This window comes from Montipora foliosa, chromosome 2 (assembly GCF_036669935.1).
Source record: "Montipora foliosa isolate CH-2021 chromosome 2, ASM3666993v2, whole genome shotgun sequence".
In the NCBI taxonomy this organism is placed as follows: domain Eukaryota; kingdom Metazoa; phylum Cnidaria; class Anthozoa; order Scleractinia; family Acroporidae; genus Montipora; species Montipora foliosa.
The window spans coordinates 36,820,443-36,837,942 of record NC_090870.1 but is presented as its reverse complement, the minus strand read 5'-3'; the positions used below and the strand labels follow the sequence as shown (position 1 = coordinate 36,837,942).

General features: G+C 40.4%; 1 protein-coding gene across 2 annotated transcripts in view; it reads right to left on the bottom strand.

Annotated features, from left to right (window-relative positions):
* Positions 1-17,500, bottom strand: part of LOC137992983 (poly [ADP-ribose] polymerase tankyrase-like) — a 73,706-nt gene that overhangs the window by 19,584 nt on the left and 36,622 nt on the right. For both annotated transcript variants that reach the window (XM_068838620.1, XM_068838621.1), the window contains exons 16-31: positions 17,231-17,383; positions 16,039-16,185; positions 15,024-15,191; positions 14,524-14,676; positions 13,843-13,947; positions 12,877-12,909; positions 12,038-12,103; positions 11,563-11,713; positions 10,885-10,920; positions 10,432-10,610; positions 8,923-9,005; positions 4,393-4,508; positions 3,157-3,394; positions 2,324-2,501; positions 1,812-1,888; positions 1,024-1,116 (exon numbers count right to left, since the gene is read on the bottom strand). In XM_068838620.1, coding sequence (XP_068694721.1) covers positions 1,024-1,116; positions 1,812-1,888; positions 2,324-2,501; positions 3,157-3,394; positions 4,393-4,508; positions 8,923-9,005; positions 10,432-10,610; positions 10,885-10,920; positions 11,563-11,713; positions 12,038-12,103; positions 12,877-12,909; positions 13,843-13,947; positions 14,524-14,676; positions 15,024-15,191; positions 16,039-16,185; positions 17,231-17,383 — 1,976 coding nt within the window. The remainder of the gene's footprint in view (positions 1-1,023; positions 1,117-1,811; positions 1,889-2,323; positions 2,502-3,156; positions 3,395-4,392; positions 4,509-8,922; positions 9,006-10,431; positions 10,611-10,884; positions 10,921-11,562; positions 11,714-12,037; positions 12,104-12,876; positions 12,910-13,842; positions 13,948-14,523; positions 14,677-15,023; positions 15,192-16,038; positions 16,186-17,230; positions 17,384-17,500) is intronic.

Here is a 17,500-nt window from a genome sequence, read left to right as displayed (position 1 = left end):
TTTCACGAGGGGATTGACTTAATTTTTTTATGAGAAACTCCTTAAAGTGGGCTTTTTCGGCGGGTCTAATTTGAAGGTCGCACGTCGCAGGTCATTGTTTCACCAATATAGAAAGTATCCTAAACATTCATAAAAGCTAACCTCAGGCCTAAAAACTTTTGTTTAGGCCTAATTAGGCCTAAGGTTAGCTTTTAAGAATGTTTAGGATACTTTCTGTATTGGTGAAACAATGACCTGCAACCCGCGACCTGCGACCTGCAAATTACACGCGCCGGGGTTTTTTAATTCAGTTGACCGATCAAAAGCAATGGTGATTGGCTTAAAAATCTTGCACCACATTCATAGTCAATCAAATGAATACAAAATTTAAATCAATCTTAACCTGCTTGAGCGGGTTTCCCGCGCTTAATTCTGGATACATATATTTGCTTTGCGCTACAATTGCCTGTGTCTGTTTTGGAATGGCTATGTTTTGGGGTGCTTTCCATTTACACAAAATTTCTGTAAATTTCAGTTCGGAGCAAAACGGACAATACCTTCGTTAGGGTTGTTTGGAAAAACAAAAGCTAAGGATTCGATCCCAGCTTAGGCGTCCGGCTGGTTTTACGGCTACCTCGATGGGTCGTTTTTAAACCACAAGTGCCTTTTCTTTAAGGTACTGAAATATTTCCGGAGGCTGGGACTGCTACCTCTCTGCACAACTTCTCCAGCGTACTTCTGATCAGTGTGATTTGTGGTTCCGCAGCGAATATGCTAATATGTTATCATGACAATCATAACCATTTAAGCATCCCCCATCCTCATCCGTAAAAAATTCATCCACAACCACTCGACACCCATCTCAATGTCAGACCGGATTCACGACGTAAAAAACACGCAACCAAACAGAACCAAACCTATCCCAATCTTGGTTTTGTTGTTCAAATGACAACCGCAAAAGCGTCTGCCATTATAATCACTGTCTTCCTAATGTCAAAAGGATAAATGGCTGTAAAAAACTGCATTACAATGAAATACTCTTACTCCTTTTCATATCTTTTCCAGTCATCTGGTGTGAGAGGCTTAATGACCAGACAAGACGCTGGAGCATTACTCTGCATAAACATCATAGCGCAACTAGAATGAAAAAACAGGAACGACGTAAAAAAGCCACTTTAGCAGGAAAAACTAATCGCTTCTCGATAGAAACCACTACAAAACTGCAAGCAACAAGTATGAATGTCAACACAGTTGTTTAAAAAAAACAAGATGATTGGTAAAAGAAGACATCGCCAGGATTGTTCAAATCTGATTTCGTTCATTGAAAAGCTGGAAGACAGTCAAGTGAGATCCAGCTAATGACTTTTCATCCTGCAGTATGTAGCCTTTTCTTAACTTTCCTGGGCGAAACTACCGGTCTGATGCACGGAAAATACATCCAGTTCAGTTCAAAGCGTTGAATGGTCTTATGGAGTAAGATATCGCTATTATCAGCACGCGGGTGCTGGCCGGTGAGGTGATTTTGTATCCTTGCCCTGACCTGTCCGTCTTCTATGAGGGCCACCATAACCACTTGACACCCATCTCAATGTCCTTCCCAATGTCCATCTCAATGGCCTAGATATGATCACTCGGAGGGTCTGTCCCGTTTTGAAAAGAAAATCTCTTTCAGGGTAGAGTGCGGAGTAGCCAAAATAGAGAGTAAAGTAACCTCCTCCTTACACCGGAGGGTTATCTGTTTGCAAGCATAGCCACCCTGACCACATTTATAACAAAAACAAAGTCAAAGGAAAAGCTATAAAAGCATTACAATGCGCATGGAATTGACTTACCCATCGTGCCCCTCACGCACAGCCAGTGAAAGTGGAGTGTTACCATCATTATCTTTGATTTCAAGAGATGCTCCTTTCTGTAAAGACAAAGAGAGAATGAGATACGAAATAACATATTCAGCAACGTTTTAAGCATTTACCTTTCTCCTGGAAACAACATTCAGGCCAAAAAGAATGACGTGAACATATCCCTACATGTCTATGATAATGTTGTGTCTTCAACTCAAAACTATTGTGGACTAGATTTTTACACCATTCTGACTCTTTCTGATTCTTGGTCATCCTTCTTATACGACGGCTTCAATATTTTTAAGCTACTGCATGGTTGCACAATGACAGATATTGCGTTAAGTCGTCCATAACTTTCTTCAGTTGTTGTTGTCCTTTCGTTTGAACTCGGGTTTGAAGCCACGAGAAGGATTATTGCCGGATCTTCTTCACAAAAGGAATCACGAAATTAAATTATTGATTAGGAAATGAAGAGCGCTACTGTTTTTCTTTTCTTTTTTTACCTGAATAAGATTCAAGGCACAAATAGTGGCTCCTCTCAGAGCTGCTCTGTGCAGAGGTGTCTGTCCAAACTTGTCCTTGCGGTTCAGTTCGGCTTTGATATCCTTACCCTGTTCAGACATTGCCTCACACAGCAGACCAGCCACAGATATTGGGTCGGTCATGGTATACTCTGTGTGTCTTTCAGACGAAAAAAAAAAGAAGCACAGAGATAAGTTAAGTTTCCCAGTGATAGCGCTTCCACACTAGGTCCACAGTTACTGCAAAGAGATGGAAAACAAAGTGATTTTTCCTTTGCAAATCTACTAATTCTGCAGAAGCTTACACCGCGGAGACTATAGACTGCAAAACAGTCGTTTTCTTCCATTTTCGGAAGGCGCGAAGCGCCGTAAGCGTGATCCTCGCGTGTGAAGCGCGCAAGCCTTACATTCTCCCTCGCCGTTTCTACACTCGCTCCAGACCTTTCGTTTGAATATTATTTTACCGTGTCGCTTGCGTTCGCCAAAAATACGACTGTTTTGCAGTCTACGGAAACTAGGAACACTGTATTGCGGTCAATAACTAACCGTGAAAAGTAAATGTGGACAAATCAATAAGTGGTAAGTGAATACACATTGTTCCCTTAACAAGACTCCATTAAGATGAGTTTGGGGGTAATTCGGAATAGGAAGAAAAAAATAATCTCTTGCACTCATCATAAAGAAGCGTTAAGAGCGTTTGGCAATGCTCACTGCATTCTTTTCCAGTCCTTTTCAAAACGGAAAATCTTGAAGTTAGAACCATTCTTGTTTCAACATGACGCGAGAAAAGATAACCCGATCTACATAGGGCTCACCTTCCGCGCATCTTGACGAAGGCATAATAAAGAGGAATCCTATTGTGCAAATCAAGAGCAGTGGTGTTTGCTTCATATTTGATCAAGAGATCCTCCACTTCAGTCAATGTTTCAAAATCCCCGGTGGTAGAATTAACAGCGTAATGCAGTGGCGTGCGCTTTTTGCTATTTGAAGTGTTCACATCTGCACCGGCTTCAAGTAATGATTTGCAAAGTTTCAGAGGGGTAGAGTTACTGTCTACAAACAATAAAATATCATGAGGGTAGTATATCGGAAATGATTCATGTAATGTCACTGATACATCAAAAGTAATTCATCTAGGCTAGTGTCGAGATCGACATAAAACAAATGGTTTCGGTGTAAGAACCTACGAAACCGGCAGGGTAACTAAAACAATGAATGGGTGGTGTTTTGTAAATAAATACTAGTGAGCAGCAGCAACAAATCTTGTCAATTTGCTTCTATTTCTCCGGCCGGTTTTGTCTGATTACGCAGACTTCATCAGGGATAGATGGTTAAAAGGAGCATATTTTATACCTTATTTACAAAGTACAAAATCACGTTCCTGCAAGTGTGTGAACAGCGAAAAACACCTACACATCAATACGTGCAGGATATGACTAAAATCCTGCATGACGCTGACGATTGTAATTTTGGGGCTCACGGATTTATCCCCAAAAAAAAGCCAAGAAAGACGGCCAAGTTCTAACAAGGAAGTAAACCCTGATAAGCTCAGCTGTTAAACTCCCTTTAATGCAATTTGAGTATCATATATCCAGATCTTTCATTTTTGAAAGGGGATGGGGTGGAAGCTGTAGAACTCCATTGAATACACCGGTCTCCTAAGGCCCGTTCGAATGCAATCAAAGCAATCAATCAGGTCGAGCTCTTTCCATCTATCTCTGTCGTCCATTAAGTTTGCGAGATCTTCATAGGTGCACGCTGTATCAGCAATCAGTTGGTCAACGTCTGTTTTTCTTGGTCTTCCACGACTGCGTTTACCATGAGACGGTTCCCAAAGTAACACCTCTGAGGACAGTTCATTTTTGCTACGCCAGCAATGTCCAGCAAAGCGTAGTCTTTGTTGGCGAATCGTTCGAATGCAAATGAGCGAAAACAGTAGATTTTTCTCATTTGCATTAGAGTCGGCACATGTGAAATGCGACGTTTAAAATGGGCCTTGGATGTCTTCACATCCTCCACTGCAGAATGCCAATACCTATGGAGTGACTTACCACTAGGGTTGCAGACTGCCCATGACAAAGCTGTGCGACCTGCACTGTCAGCAATATTGGGATCCGCATTTGCTCTTAACAGGTCATCTAAGGTAAGAGGTCGGACACTTGAAGGCCTACAAGACAAAAAGGAAAAGAGAAAGGACAAAAACAGTTTGATTTTAAAGAGACGTGATCCAAGACGTAACATAGCAGACGCAGCTGAGTAAAATGTCGATATCAGTTGGAAATATGCAAGGTATTGGTGTCCTTAACAGATCAAAGCTATTATTATTGGGTTGCCAAACCCAGTCGGAATCGGCGTTTCATTTCTCCATATTTTTATTTTTATTTTCCGTGTCGTGAAAAGTCTTCCCTATCCCTCCCCTGCTAAGTAGTGTCTTTGTGCGTAGAGTCTTCTGGGTGTATGTTTGGTCGATTTCAGGGGGTAGTAGAAATGGGTAGATTTTATCCGATGGACACAGTAGAATATTTAACTTAACCTGACATGGCATCGAAAGTCATTGTAACGTGAATGGCGTTTTAGTGGATCTTTAAACAAAATATACCCTTATAGAGCTCAATAATGGAAAGTCAATTGGATAAACAAGACAGGCGGTGAAAAATAAATATCTGGAATCTTCAAAGCGACAAGTTATGGTCTTCGACAACAACTGCATCTTTCGCCGTCGGATATCACAAATGTCTAATCTCTAATGTTATTTGGCTAATCGTGATGTTATGTACAAGAATGAAACCAAACGGCAAATTCTGTATGGGTTAAAAAAAAACTCGAACGCCTTGAATGCATCACATTGTTTACTGAAGTCGCATCTCAGTTGTCTGGCAATTTACATTTATTTCGTACTCACCTCTGCACAGTCTTCAGGTAAAAAAAAATGGAATTGTGACAGTGAAGAATTATTTGAAAAAAGCTTGTTGCTTCTTTTGTGCTTCATTCATTATTCACGAATTCGGACTGAAATTTCCGCTGGAAACTAATTCTTGCGGTTTTTACTGGGTTGCCAAACCCAGTCGGAATCTTGGTTTCATTTCGTGGGTTTTTTTGTTATTTTCCGTGTCGGGAAAAGTCTTGCCTGTCACTCCCCTGCTAAGTGGTGTCTTTGTGCATAGAGTCTTCTGTGCGTATTTTGTTAGGTTTGAGGGGGCTGGGGTAATGCGTAGCTTGCTCTGCACAATTAACCTGTAACGGCGTCGAAAGTCATTGTAACGCGAATGGCCTTTTAGTACATCTTTAAAGAAAATATACCCACATGGAGCTCAAGAATGGAACGTCAAGACAGGTGGTGTAACATAAAGATCTGGAATCTTAAAAAAGCGACGAGTAATGGAATTCGACAGCGTGAATCTTTCGCCCGTCGAGCCGAAATCAAAATATGCTGTACTTCTAATATTTCGCCAAGGTGGTGTTACGTACAACACTGAAACCAAATGGAAATTTCTCTGGTAACTTACAGGTTCAACAAAGACAGAGAAGGAATCGAACACCACAAGTAGATCTGTGATCTCTGTTGTGTGTCTCACAGTGTTTACTTAAGTCGCATCTATTTAAAGTTTGCCTGTTTGTCTGGCAAGTAACATTCATTTTGTACTCAACTCTGCAAAGGTTAAAAAAAATTGGAAATGTGACAGTGAAAAATTACTTGAATGAAAGCTTGTTGTCTCTTTTGAGCTTATGTACGGTCAAGGTTCTTTCGAAAAGGGTTTGATGTGAACTGTCAGAAATTTATTGTGTGTTTTCATGTCGTAAATTTTGTTACCGATGGCAAAATATTTTATTCTCGATCGACCGTCCTGAAACTTTCTTCTGCTCTTCTTAAAAACTGTGTATCCATATTTATTTACTTTTACATCAATAATTGTTTTACATAAAGCAGGCTAACAAAATCTGTATCTTGCTTGGTTCGCATTTGATAGCATTAAAATATAATTTTCGGTCCTATGCTTTGACACAGATACTTCACTGTTTGGCGAGTAAACATGCCGCGGTAACTTCATCAAGGCGCCCGCTGAATTCCGGAGATGTCACTTTCGATTTTGCGATTTATTTGTGCAGCCAAAACATACAATAACAAAATTGAACGTTGCAAAAATCCCCCAAAATGTTTGTCGCTGATCCTAACTGTTTATATTCTATATTCACGGTTCAAAATAAATGTTGTTTTCATGTCGTAAATATGTTATTCTCGAGCGATCGTCCTGGAAACTTCGTTCTGCTCTTTCTAAAAACTGTGTATCAATATTTATTTACTTTTGCATCAATATTTGTTTTTGCATAAAGCAAGCTAACAAAATCTGTACCTTGCTGAGTTCGCATTTGTTAGCGTTAATAGTATTTTCGGTCCGATGCTTCTGTTTTATGAGGGGTATATTATTTTGGTCTCCCATCCAAACACTAACCCCGCCGAACAGGGCTTAACTTCAGTGAACTTTGGTATTACAAAGCTGTCAGATGCTCAGAGGGCACGCTTAAACTTGTGATAAAAAGAAGTTTTATCAACATGTCAGCCCAGAAGCCAATGTTTCTCACTTCCCATTTATTTTCTTCAATCTTTCTGGGTTCAGTACTTTGCTAGTAACCGCATGTCTTCTCAGACTATTTACCCAAGACTTCTACCATGGCACTACAATGATAGACAATACCAAAACAATATCGTGCACTGTTAGAGCTACATATTACGCAAGGACAGATCTGTTTTGTCGTACGAACGTGTTAGGACCTGTGAGCCAAAGGGCCTCGTCTGGTATGACTTCTTAATGACCCCCCAACTTGAAAAACATTGTCTGGAACGGTGCACGTACCACAGGCAACCCAGTGTACCCTCACGGAGGGTCAAGTCTTTTCAAGCAGCAAGACTACTTTCAACTTCTATTACTTTTTGGTAAAAAAACCCCTCAATCATCGAGAACGTGGAAAACGTGGCATCCTGGAGGCCTCAGAAAACGGTTGACGTGACCTTTTGATTGACTGCTTTGAGTTCGATTCTTATGCCTCAGAGACTGGAAAAGTATTGTCTTTACCTTTTATCGCCGTTTTGTTTGTAGGAATCTCCAATTGCTTTTTCTCGATGCAAATATCAAAATAAACGATCTTTTTGACCCCACTGTATGTAGATGAAAAGCCATTTACAGTTATATTAACGGGAGTAAAGTTTTACGGTTTTTAATTTTGCTGGTGTTTTTTTCTGCTGGAAATTATTTTTGCGGATCCAGTACATCCGCAAAATCCGCAAAAATAAACTACGTGAAATAAAAGTGCTACACCGTAACTCCCGGCTTTTGCGGTACCATTTGGTGCAAATGTAAACCAAAAAAAACTTGACCTGTCATCAGATTAGACTGAAAAGAAGAGAAATAATAAAGTGGAAACAACATGTTCAGTCCTTCCTTAGTGTGTGGCATAAACGTTTGCTAAGTGCAACTCTAGACATGCATGATATGCAGGAAAACGTCCGTCAGAGTAATTTGCAGTTAGCTTTTTTGCAGACTATTTCACTTAAAGCATCTGACGTGTTCCAAATACTAGTAACTTAGTCTTATCGGGATTTATTAAAAGACTGTTTGAACGACATCAGGCAGCGATATTTTTTAGGTCTTCTGAAAGCTGGGCCATAGCGGTATTAGAAATTAGCGGTATTAAGAAATGATAAATAAAGTTTTGAATCGTCCACATACGATCGAGGCGATTTGTCATAATTTTGAAAAACGTCGGGTCGACCTTTTTCAAGGTTACCCAAATGTAATCCGTTTCAATCTTGTACATTTATGTCCACCCATGCTCCTCTTTCCTTTTGCAGTGTTTCTTTTATGGTGTTCAACAGTTTTAAGTGGTTCTTGAAATTTTTTATTCGACTTTTTGGGCATTTTGGAAAAAAAAAAAGGAAAGGAAAGCAACTTATTAAGTGTCTAGTCGTTCTAGCGCTGGAGCACTAATTGGGGACACGCAAATCAAGGCCGGTAAATGTTCAGGAGATCGTAAAACCGGAGTACCCGGAGAAAAACCTCTCGGTGCAGAGCAGAAAACCAACAAACTCAACCCACATATGACGACGAGTCTGGGAATCGAACTCGAGCCACATTGGTGGGAGGTGAGTGCTCCCATCACTGCGCCATCCCTGCACCCCAAATCATGGAATTATATCATTTTGAGTGGCATAGCCACTTTAAAGAAGAAACGAATGAGTTTCACTCAAGAGCGTGTTTTGTTATCTTTGAACTGAATTTCTTACCAAAGCTCAGAGACCTCAAAACGGGACACGACATTACAAAATAATTCAACATGTGAGCCAAAGGGCCATTGCTGGCATGACGTCTGGGTGACCCCTCAAATGGTCTACATCACCCCCTCCCCTCCCCCCCCCCGCCCCCCCACTTAAAAAAATTACTGGAACTCTGTAGTTCAATACCACCCAACTCAGTGCCTTTTGTTTTTGTGTAACACATATTAAAGGCAACCCAGCTTACGCTCAAGGAGCGTCTAGTTGACCTAGGTCTAACCATGAACAATATAATATGATTGGCTATTCAAACCTCGAGGCCAATATCAGTGGAGTCGCTAGTCCATCATCTTTACTATTCAGGGAATGAACATTTACTTCAGCTCCGAGATCAATCTAAAATAGAAAACATGTCCAAATGACACTGTCCCTACAGTGTAGCCTACGAACGCAAACGTATTTCCGGCCGTCGTGGAGAGAAACGACGTCCGGAAATTCGGCTCATCTTCGGTGCAAAAACCTGTGAAACTCAGGGATGATGTAACACAATGAAAACAAAAGAGCAAAAAGACATCAAACAATAACCTAAAAAAGAAAACGTTTCACAGGTTTTTACACCGAGGGAAACCCGGAAATTTGTCTGCGTTCGCTGGCTAGCAGTGACCCTGCAAACAGTGAGACACGGAAAAAAGTTTAAAATCGACTAAAAGTTTACATTAAACCACAGACACTTCATTGAGACTATCACCTACGAACAATCCATGCTACAGATGTCTATAGAAAACATGAAGAAATACTCAAGGGTGTTACGTCGTCCAAGCCGTTTAAAACTTCCTTTTTACCTGGGCTACATCATGGTATTTTGCAGTGATATAATAAGTATCATAATTTACCCTCGGATTTTTAGAGTAGCTACTAGCTAATATCTCCAGGAATTGGACAGAACAACTTTAAGAATCCCAACTGGCCGGAGGCAAACCAGTTGGCTATTTACAAGTGCAGACAGGAAATTAAACCAGGGACTACCTGGAACAAATTACTGGAAAAAACTAATTTGCATAACCATAATCGGCCTGTTGGCATTACGAGGGAATAATGCCCTAGCGTTTAGCTGCTCTTAGCCAATCACAGCGCGCGTTATATCGGCCAGAAACACTTGCCATATAATAATTGTTCTTTAATGAACGACTTCATACTGCTCTAGAAATTGGTGAAATCTACGAAATAAAAACAAGCAAGAGAGTATGGATGTAAGAGAGGTTATCTCTCATATTGGCCCTATTCCCATCGTAATCCCTCTTAAGTTATTTTTAGATCTCCTGCGAGATCCGGCATTCCCACGAGGGTTAACTGATAGCCAATCATATGCCCCCATTTTTACCAATGTTGACAGCTGAGCGAATTCCCACGTAATGATTGGTAAAAATGGGGAAATATGATTGGCTATCAGTTAACTCTTTTGGGAATACCAGATCTCGCAGGAGATCTAAAAATAACTTAAAAGGGATTACGATAGATATAGGGCCAATATGAGGGATTACCTCTCTTACCTTCATACTCTCTTGCTGGAGGCAAATTACACAATCCGATGAGGGTACAGTCTAATGAAGTATTTTTTCCCTTTTTTGAACCAACGTTTAAAGTTAAAAAGTTCTCGTACCTTTCTCGTATTATTTTTTTTTTTTGAAAACTAAAAAATATGGGTCGGACGGACGACGGCAAAAGAAGAAGCATTCTTTTGTTTTCAACTCTTTCCTCATTTACTCCAATTTATGGAAATCTAACAACACAATATTTCAATCTCTCGTTCCGTGGACCTTACCAGCAATTTAGCGGCTTTGGTGTTTCCCCACTTAACGGCCAAATGCAATGGTGTGCGACCGTGACTGTCAAAGGAGTTGACAACAGACTTGAATCCTTTCACATACTGAAGAATAAGCTCCAAAAATGGATAAATATTCCACTTGTCGTAAACAAGGAAGTGAAGGCATGTGAAAAGTCCTGAGGAAAAATGAAACTGAGAGCAATCAACCTGACGCCCTTATTTAAATGAAGTGGACATATTTTATCATCAAAGCGATACAGTGCGCAAGAAGCTATTGACTCTGCTTCCCTTCTTGCATCCAATGTCATCCTTCAGAGGGACATTTTGGCCTTCGTCGTTCTCTCAATTACCGCCTTAGTCTGCATCACAGGAATTGTGTTCCGATCTAAAACGGAGCTAAGTGAAATGTTAGAGATTTAACGGCTAATTCGTGGAGTCAGTTTTACCAACCTGTCATTCCATAATCATCTATTGACTCTGTTGTCTCTGCGGCAAGAAAAAAAAAGAAAATCAAACTCCGTGCGCAACTTAATTAGGCTAAAACAGAAAAATTCACAGACCCTTTCCTCGCTATTCTATGATGAGAGCATTGGTAAAGTCTCTTTCAAGGAAAAAAGTAAGCGAGGTGTCTGATGACATGATTACACGGAAAAAAATCGAAAGTTAGTCGCGTGAAGATTGAGTCATTTGGCCAGTTGGAAACCATCCTTGAAAAACTAGAAAGGTAAAGAAAATGACAGGAAAAATGCAATCAGGTAGACAAGTCGATATGAGACGAATGACACCTTTGTAATTTTCTCATTTTAAATATTGATGACCACAGGGGAAAAACAAAGGGGAGATAGCTGTGAGCTCACCAACAACCGTTCTTCACTTTCCATAATAACTGGAACCATAGCTGGTGACAGGTACGAACTTTCCAAGATCATCGATGCCAAAATAATATTTAATGTCGTGGTTTTTGATGGAAAGTAGCCTGCAAGCTGGCTCTTCCGTTGAAAATGGCGCGTGGTCGAGATATAAGGGCTTGGTGACTAGTTTCGCCACGAAGCCCTTATATCTCGACCGCGGGGCTATTTTCAACAGGGAAGAGCCTGTTTGCAGGCTAGACAGAAAGCGAAGCATTACCTTGTGGAAGATGGTCTTCTCCGCTCTTGGAAATACCATCATCTTCGTCTTGATCAATCCACATCTTCTGTTTTTTGCGTATTAGGGAGATATCCACCCCCTTGCCTTTTTCTCGAGTCAAACGGAATGATGGAGGGCTTCTCAAACTCACCTAATTCAAATAGAGACCAAATGGAGTAATGTTTAGAACAGGATGGCCTGGTCAACAGAATAAGAAACCCTTAATTCAAGGGATGTCACGGCACGCTCCACGTAAAGATAGCAACTGCTATTGTCACATTTAAATCGTCGTGGTATTTAAGAATTATTTCGTAAGAGACGATTTAGGCCGGCGCTGTATTTTTTGTCCACCTTATCTTGACTCTTGATGACTTCCACTCAGGTTGAAACGTGAGTCAATGACGTAAAAACAAATCCCACTCGAACTACTCTCACTGGTGCAATCCGTCTTCATCAATTTTTCAAAGAAACGTACATTTAACCCTTTCTTGACTTTACCAACTCTGGCCTTCACACTACATCCAAACTTGTCAATCAGAGCCTGCGGATTAAGATCACGAACAAAATTAATAGAGAACAGTATGAGCCACTGTCCACCATCTCCGGTATATCGATCAAAGGCCAACGAGAAATTGAAATTGATCGCATTTAAGACGCTTTCTTACAGTCGAGTTCACATCCCTTTACCACCTACACTTTCTGTCTTGCCACTTATTTCCATGCCTTCTAATCATGGACATACGAAAGATAACTGCAGCAGCGTCACCTAGACAAATGGGAAAACTAAAAATTATAATTCACTATTTGGCGTGTTGGCAGTGAGCACAATGACGTCACACCTAGCACCCAAGCCTTAAAGATGGCGAACGCACATGTCCGCGCTTTGGAGACATGTTTTGCACACAAAACACCCCGGAGATGGCGGCCAAGGACGAAATATCAAAAGCTATGCTTAAAGCAATACTTTGTGCTCTGCTTTGAAGTAGATTTCAAATCACCCGTTTTCATCTTCCGTTTTCCTTCAACAGCTTCTTGGCTTGAAAGATTGTGATTCTCATAGCCAAGCTGTTTTTTTACCAGCAACTTACTCAACCGAATGGTCCGGATCGTCTTCAGTTGAAAGCACCTTGCGGTAAACATTATTCTGGTCATTACCTCTAACAGACACGTTTTGGCATTAGCATCACGTACTATGGATCAATTGCAGTGCTAAGAGATTCCAGAAATCTTTAGAATGAAATAGTCCTTCACAAGGAAAGATACAAATATGGATCACTGAATTGTACAAGCTAGGTTTCAAAAACTGCCCTTTACCTTGATGAAGCCTTTTACAAACTCATTGGTCTCCTGAAAAGGAAAGCAAGTTCAATTACCAGTACTGAACGGCATTTTCCGATGTCCTTTCACTCCCTCTACCGTCAAAAACCTTTATCTCGTTCAGTACCGCGTTCATGACCCATATTTAACCATTTAAATCAACATTTATTCCGGAGCATCCATATTAGCATAGCCAGCTTAAATGCAGCACTAATATATTACTAACTCAGACAAGATAGACAAGAAGTAGATCCTCATGAAAATAAAAATAAACTCCCCCAGCGCTTTTTCTCAATATTATAACCATTTCTTAAGATGGCATCTTGAATTCGCTAATGTCCTCAACTGGCCGTTTTCGCGGCAGGGCACTGTATGTACGAACACCACTAAATCCTACACTTCCTTGATACTAACACTAAGAAGAATGCGAGGAATGCTCAGCAAATCACAGCCTCTGGTGTTAAACTTGTGAATTTGTTACTCATGCTTAAATTCAGACAGAAGGTATAATGGCGCCCATACATAAATGTATTTGTAGCTTAATGTGTCTTTTCGTTTTTCCGGCGCTCTTGTTGGCTGGCCTAGCCAAATGTTGGTATGAACTCAGTTTAACCGCCTTGCCTTCAATAACACCGGCGGTATATCTATTCAACTTCTCCACATAAGTCTTGCTCCCAAGGCCACGGCTGTCTAACGGAAAACCTTAATCAACTTTTTATTGTGCTGAATCTATTCGTAAACTGGGATGCCTTTCGGTTTAGTGCTTTACGTGATTATTGGCCCGATTAACTGACCCAGGAACTGAAACTGGTAGGAATGGTTCTCGCAACCGTCGTCGTCGAAAATCTTAGGTCCGCAATCGACTTGTGTGCGGACGTGGCATAAAGTCACTTCGAACAAAAGCGAAACCACATTTGAAGACATCGCTTGGCACGTGAAAGCGCGATAATTCCTTTGACTTACCTCAACAGGTGGTGATAAGGCTATGGTCTCACAGGCTTGAAGGAAAGGGGTGAAGCCATTGTTATCCACTGAATTAGCCATTTGCGGTAGATTCTCAGGATCAATCTATCATTGGAATTAAAAAAATCAACATCTCTTGTTTAGCAACGGTTTGGAGGTACAGAGATTTTCTGATATGCACTTAACTAATAATAATTATAATTATAATTAATAATATTTACACAGAAAGCTACACTCACTCGAAAGTGGTTTTCTGGGAGATCTTGCATCCGATCGAATTGGAATTTAGAAATGTTGGTTTGTGATCGTAAAAACTAGGCAGCTTTTCGTCTACTCTAAGCTACGTAATGTATGACTATCTCGTTCTTTGTAATGAGTGACTTGGTACGTATCACTTATTTCAATAATTATGTCACATTCTCCGTGGAAGCATTTGCAGCAACATATGTCGGCTGGCAAGCAATTAATACTGCAGCTGCTAGGCCATGTGTAGTATCCTGGCATCATTTACTTGTTCTCAGCTTTGGAGCCGCTATGACTTTACAAGGTGTTGCTTAGGTGTAAGGTATTTGAGTCCGCGAAACATTTGCAACAGTAACAACTCATTTGATTAACTATACTAAGCCAATGACTCGGCACTGACCAGAAAGGAAGTTTCTATAATCCTTCAATGATTTCTACCTTTTTTAGAATAACCTTCATGAATATCCTCAAGTCTGCATTTCCAGTGCACTTGGAAGCTAACAGATGCAGAATGTTTCTGCCAGTCTTGTCAAGACCCAAGGAGGGATCTGCATCATGATCAAGAAGCATTGAGAACTGGTCCATGTTTCCCTATCAACAAAGAAGAAATGACATTTATAAGTTGACAATGCGAGAATTACCAGATCGAAACTCACAGTCGAGGTACATGTATGTTACGTGTGACCAGTATCTGCAAGACAGAGGAAAACACTTGCATTCCCGCGTATGGAACTTCTTTGATTTGATTGGAATCTTGACACTCAGTTTCCTTAAATTTTCGCTGTAAACTTACGAAGCGCGAAAAGAACTTAAACTAATAAAAAACGAACTTTAAGAGGTTTTTGTTTTCCAAGAAAAGAAAAGAAAAGTTGAAAATGGTGCAGATTTAAACCCTGTTGGAGCTAGAATTGTCCATTTGGCAACAATCCAACGGTTACCTTTGTCAGAGCAAGCATCAGGGGAGTGAGGCCATCCGCTCTCACACAATTAATCTCTGCTCCTCCACCGATCAACTTTTCCATCATTTCATTGCTTGCTCTCATGACAAGGGACTTTAAATGCTTCTTTTTCTGCTCCCTCAGTTCTTCCTGGTTTCCAGTCAAAACCTGGAATCACGATCAGACAGGCATTCTATTGTTATAACGAAAATCACCTAAGTACCTTATAGCCTCTGTGGCATGCTTGTTTCAATCCAACAAAGAGCACTAATTTAGCCTATTAGCGAGACATTTATAGTGAAGTGGACGACCAAGAGGTTTCCATCCAGAGAACCACCCGATAGTCAAAATTCTTTATCCACGCATGCTCAGCAAAAAAACAATTTTCAGCAAACGATAGAAATAAGTTGGAGGTATAAGTAATTTTGTGGCAATTTGGTGAGATGCAGCCGTTTACCCCAAACGAATGTCTAAATCTCTCAATAAATCCAGGAGAAAAATAAGACAATAAAGTGTTGATTTATTGTTTTGAGGGAAAGCGAAGGTCTGTGTAAAATCGTAGAATTGGAACTCGAGTGAAAGAGCGTTCATGGTTATGGCTTCTTCTACGAGTGGTGATACAAGCAACTAAAGCAAAAATAAAAGGGCCTTTTTAACTGAAACGTAACAGCAAAAACACAACTTGCACCCTGTTAACCAATAAACCCAGAAAGTTATATCTCTAACAGAAACATTGACAATAGTAGGTACCGCCATATCGTTCTAGCGATGCAATAAAGAACGCGGATTATTCAACGGTCTAAATAGGCCATTTCCGAGTTCATGTCTGCCTCCTCTTTAAAGCGAGTCTAAGTGCGAAGTTTTTGTGATGGTAATTAGTTCTACTTTACATATGAATGAAAACTAATTTTCATAACAAAAACTTCGCACTTAGACTCGCCTTGAAGAGGAGGTAGACATGATCTCGGAAATGGCCTATTGCTGCATGTGGACCTCCTTAAACCAAAACACTTACCACATGAGCATCGGGGTAGAGATTGGATAAATCTAGTTCATCTGCCTTCCCTGCTTGCACGTGCAACACCTGTGAGCCCTCGTTAGTTTTTCCTTCTGATCCCTTTGCTCCACATTCCAACAAGGTTTCAATCAGAGGAAAATTGTTCTTCAAACAAAACGTATTTTTGCAAGGCAAAAAAAGTACAGCACAGTAAGCCTGGACACCAAAATCGTTTTAGGGTGGTGAACAACAAGGAGAAATTAATATGTGTTTGACAATTACACCACACTTCACGTCAAATTTAGATTTGGCTTCATGCAGGGTGTCCCATAATTTAATTGAGGATAATATGAACTGCAGTGTATTTGAATGGGGAAACTTGCGGAAAAATCTTAATCCCTAAGAAAATGAGAAAAACGTGAATGTTGACCATGTCGTCTTTCTGGTTTTACCTCGACGGCTTTATTGCGCTTTTCTTTAACTTGTGGACTCTGACTTCAATTCCAATCAATCACTGTAGCGAGGCCAACCACCTTTGCGGAACGGATTGATGGGTTATATCCAGCTTTATGATTGGCTAATTTAGATCATTTTCGTCGGTTTCCGTTTTAAAATGATTCCGCGCCAGCTATTGCTGAAAACATGAATGGCTGCAGTAAAATACGAAACTGCATATTTATATAAAGCACAGTAACGTTTCAGACGTTAAGGACAGTGCCTACTATTGTTATTGCGCATTTCCTATGGCTGTTGCTTATTAATACAGGGATATTTTTGCGCGGTTCTAAACTATGCGGAGAAAGCAGAACTTAGCAGGTGCAACTTGGTATTCACAAATAAAATTGGGGGTAACCACGCATTTTTCTGAGATAATTAAGCTTCAATTTGGAAAAGAACACCCTACATTGCTTTGTATTTTAAAGCTGTTTACAAATATTGTTGATTAATTATCTCTCAAAAATGCGTGGTTAACCCCAATTTTCTTTTTTGGATTTCAATAACACTTGTTAAGATCTGCTTTTCCCGCATATTCAGTAAACTGCGAAAACATACTTTGAATTAGTAGGCACCGTCCTTAAATGCGTCTAGATACCAAAAACGTCTTGCACAAATGCCCCTTCTTTGATCTGTACCAATGCCTAGCTTAAATTCCCACTGCACGTTATAAATTATCGTTAGCCGTATAAAAAAAACGTTAACAGTAACACACTTGCAGAATGGCAATCATAATGGGGGTTTGTCCTTCTTTGTTCAAAGCATCAGGATTTGCTCCAGCTGATATAAAGAGATTCGCCAGTCGACAAGAAACATCAGCCAGGGGCATTCTGAGAGCGGGAGGTGGAGTCCAACAGAGTTCGGGATCCTGCCAAAAGAAGAAAAATCACAAATAAAGGAAACGAACCAAGGAACTTTCATGAAGGAACACGACAAAGATGTCATATCTAATGCCAAAGTGACGGCGAACAAGAAATTTCCCGAA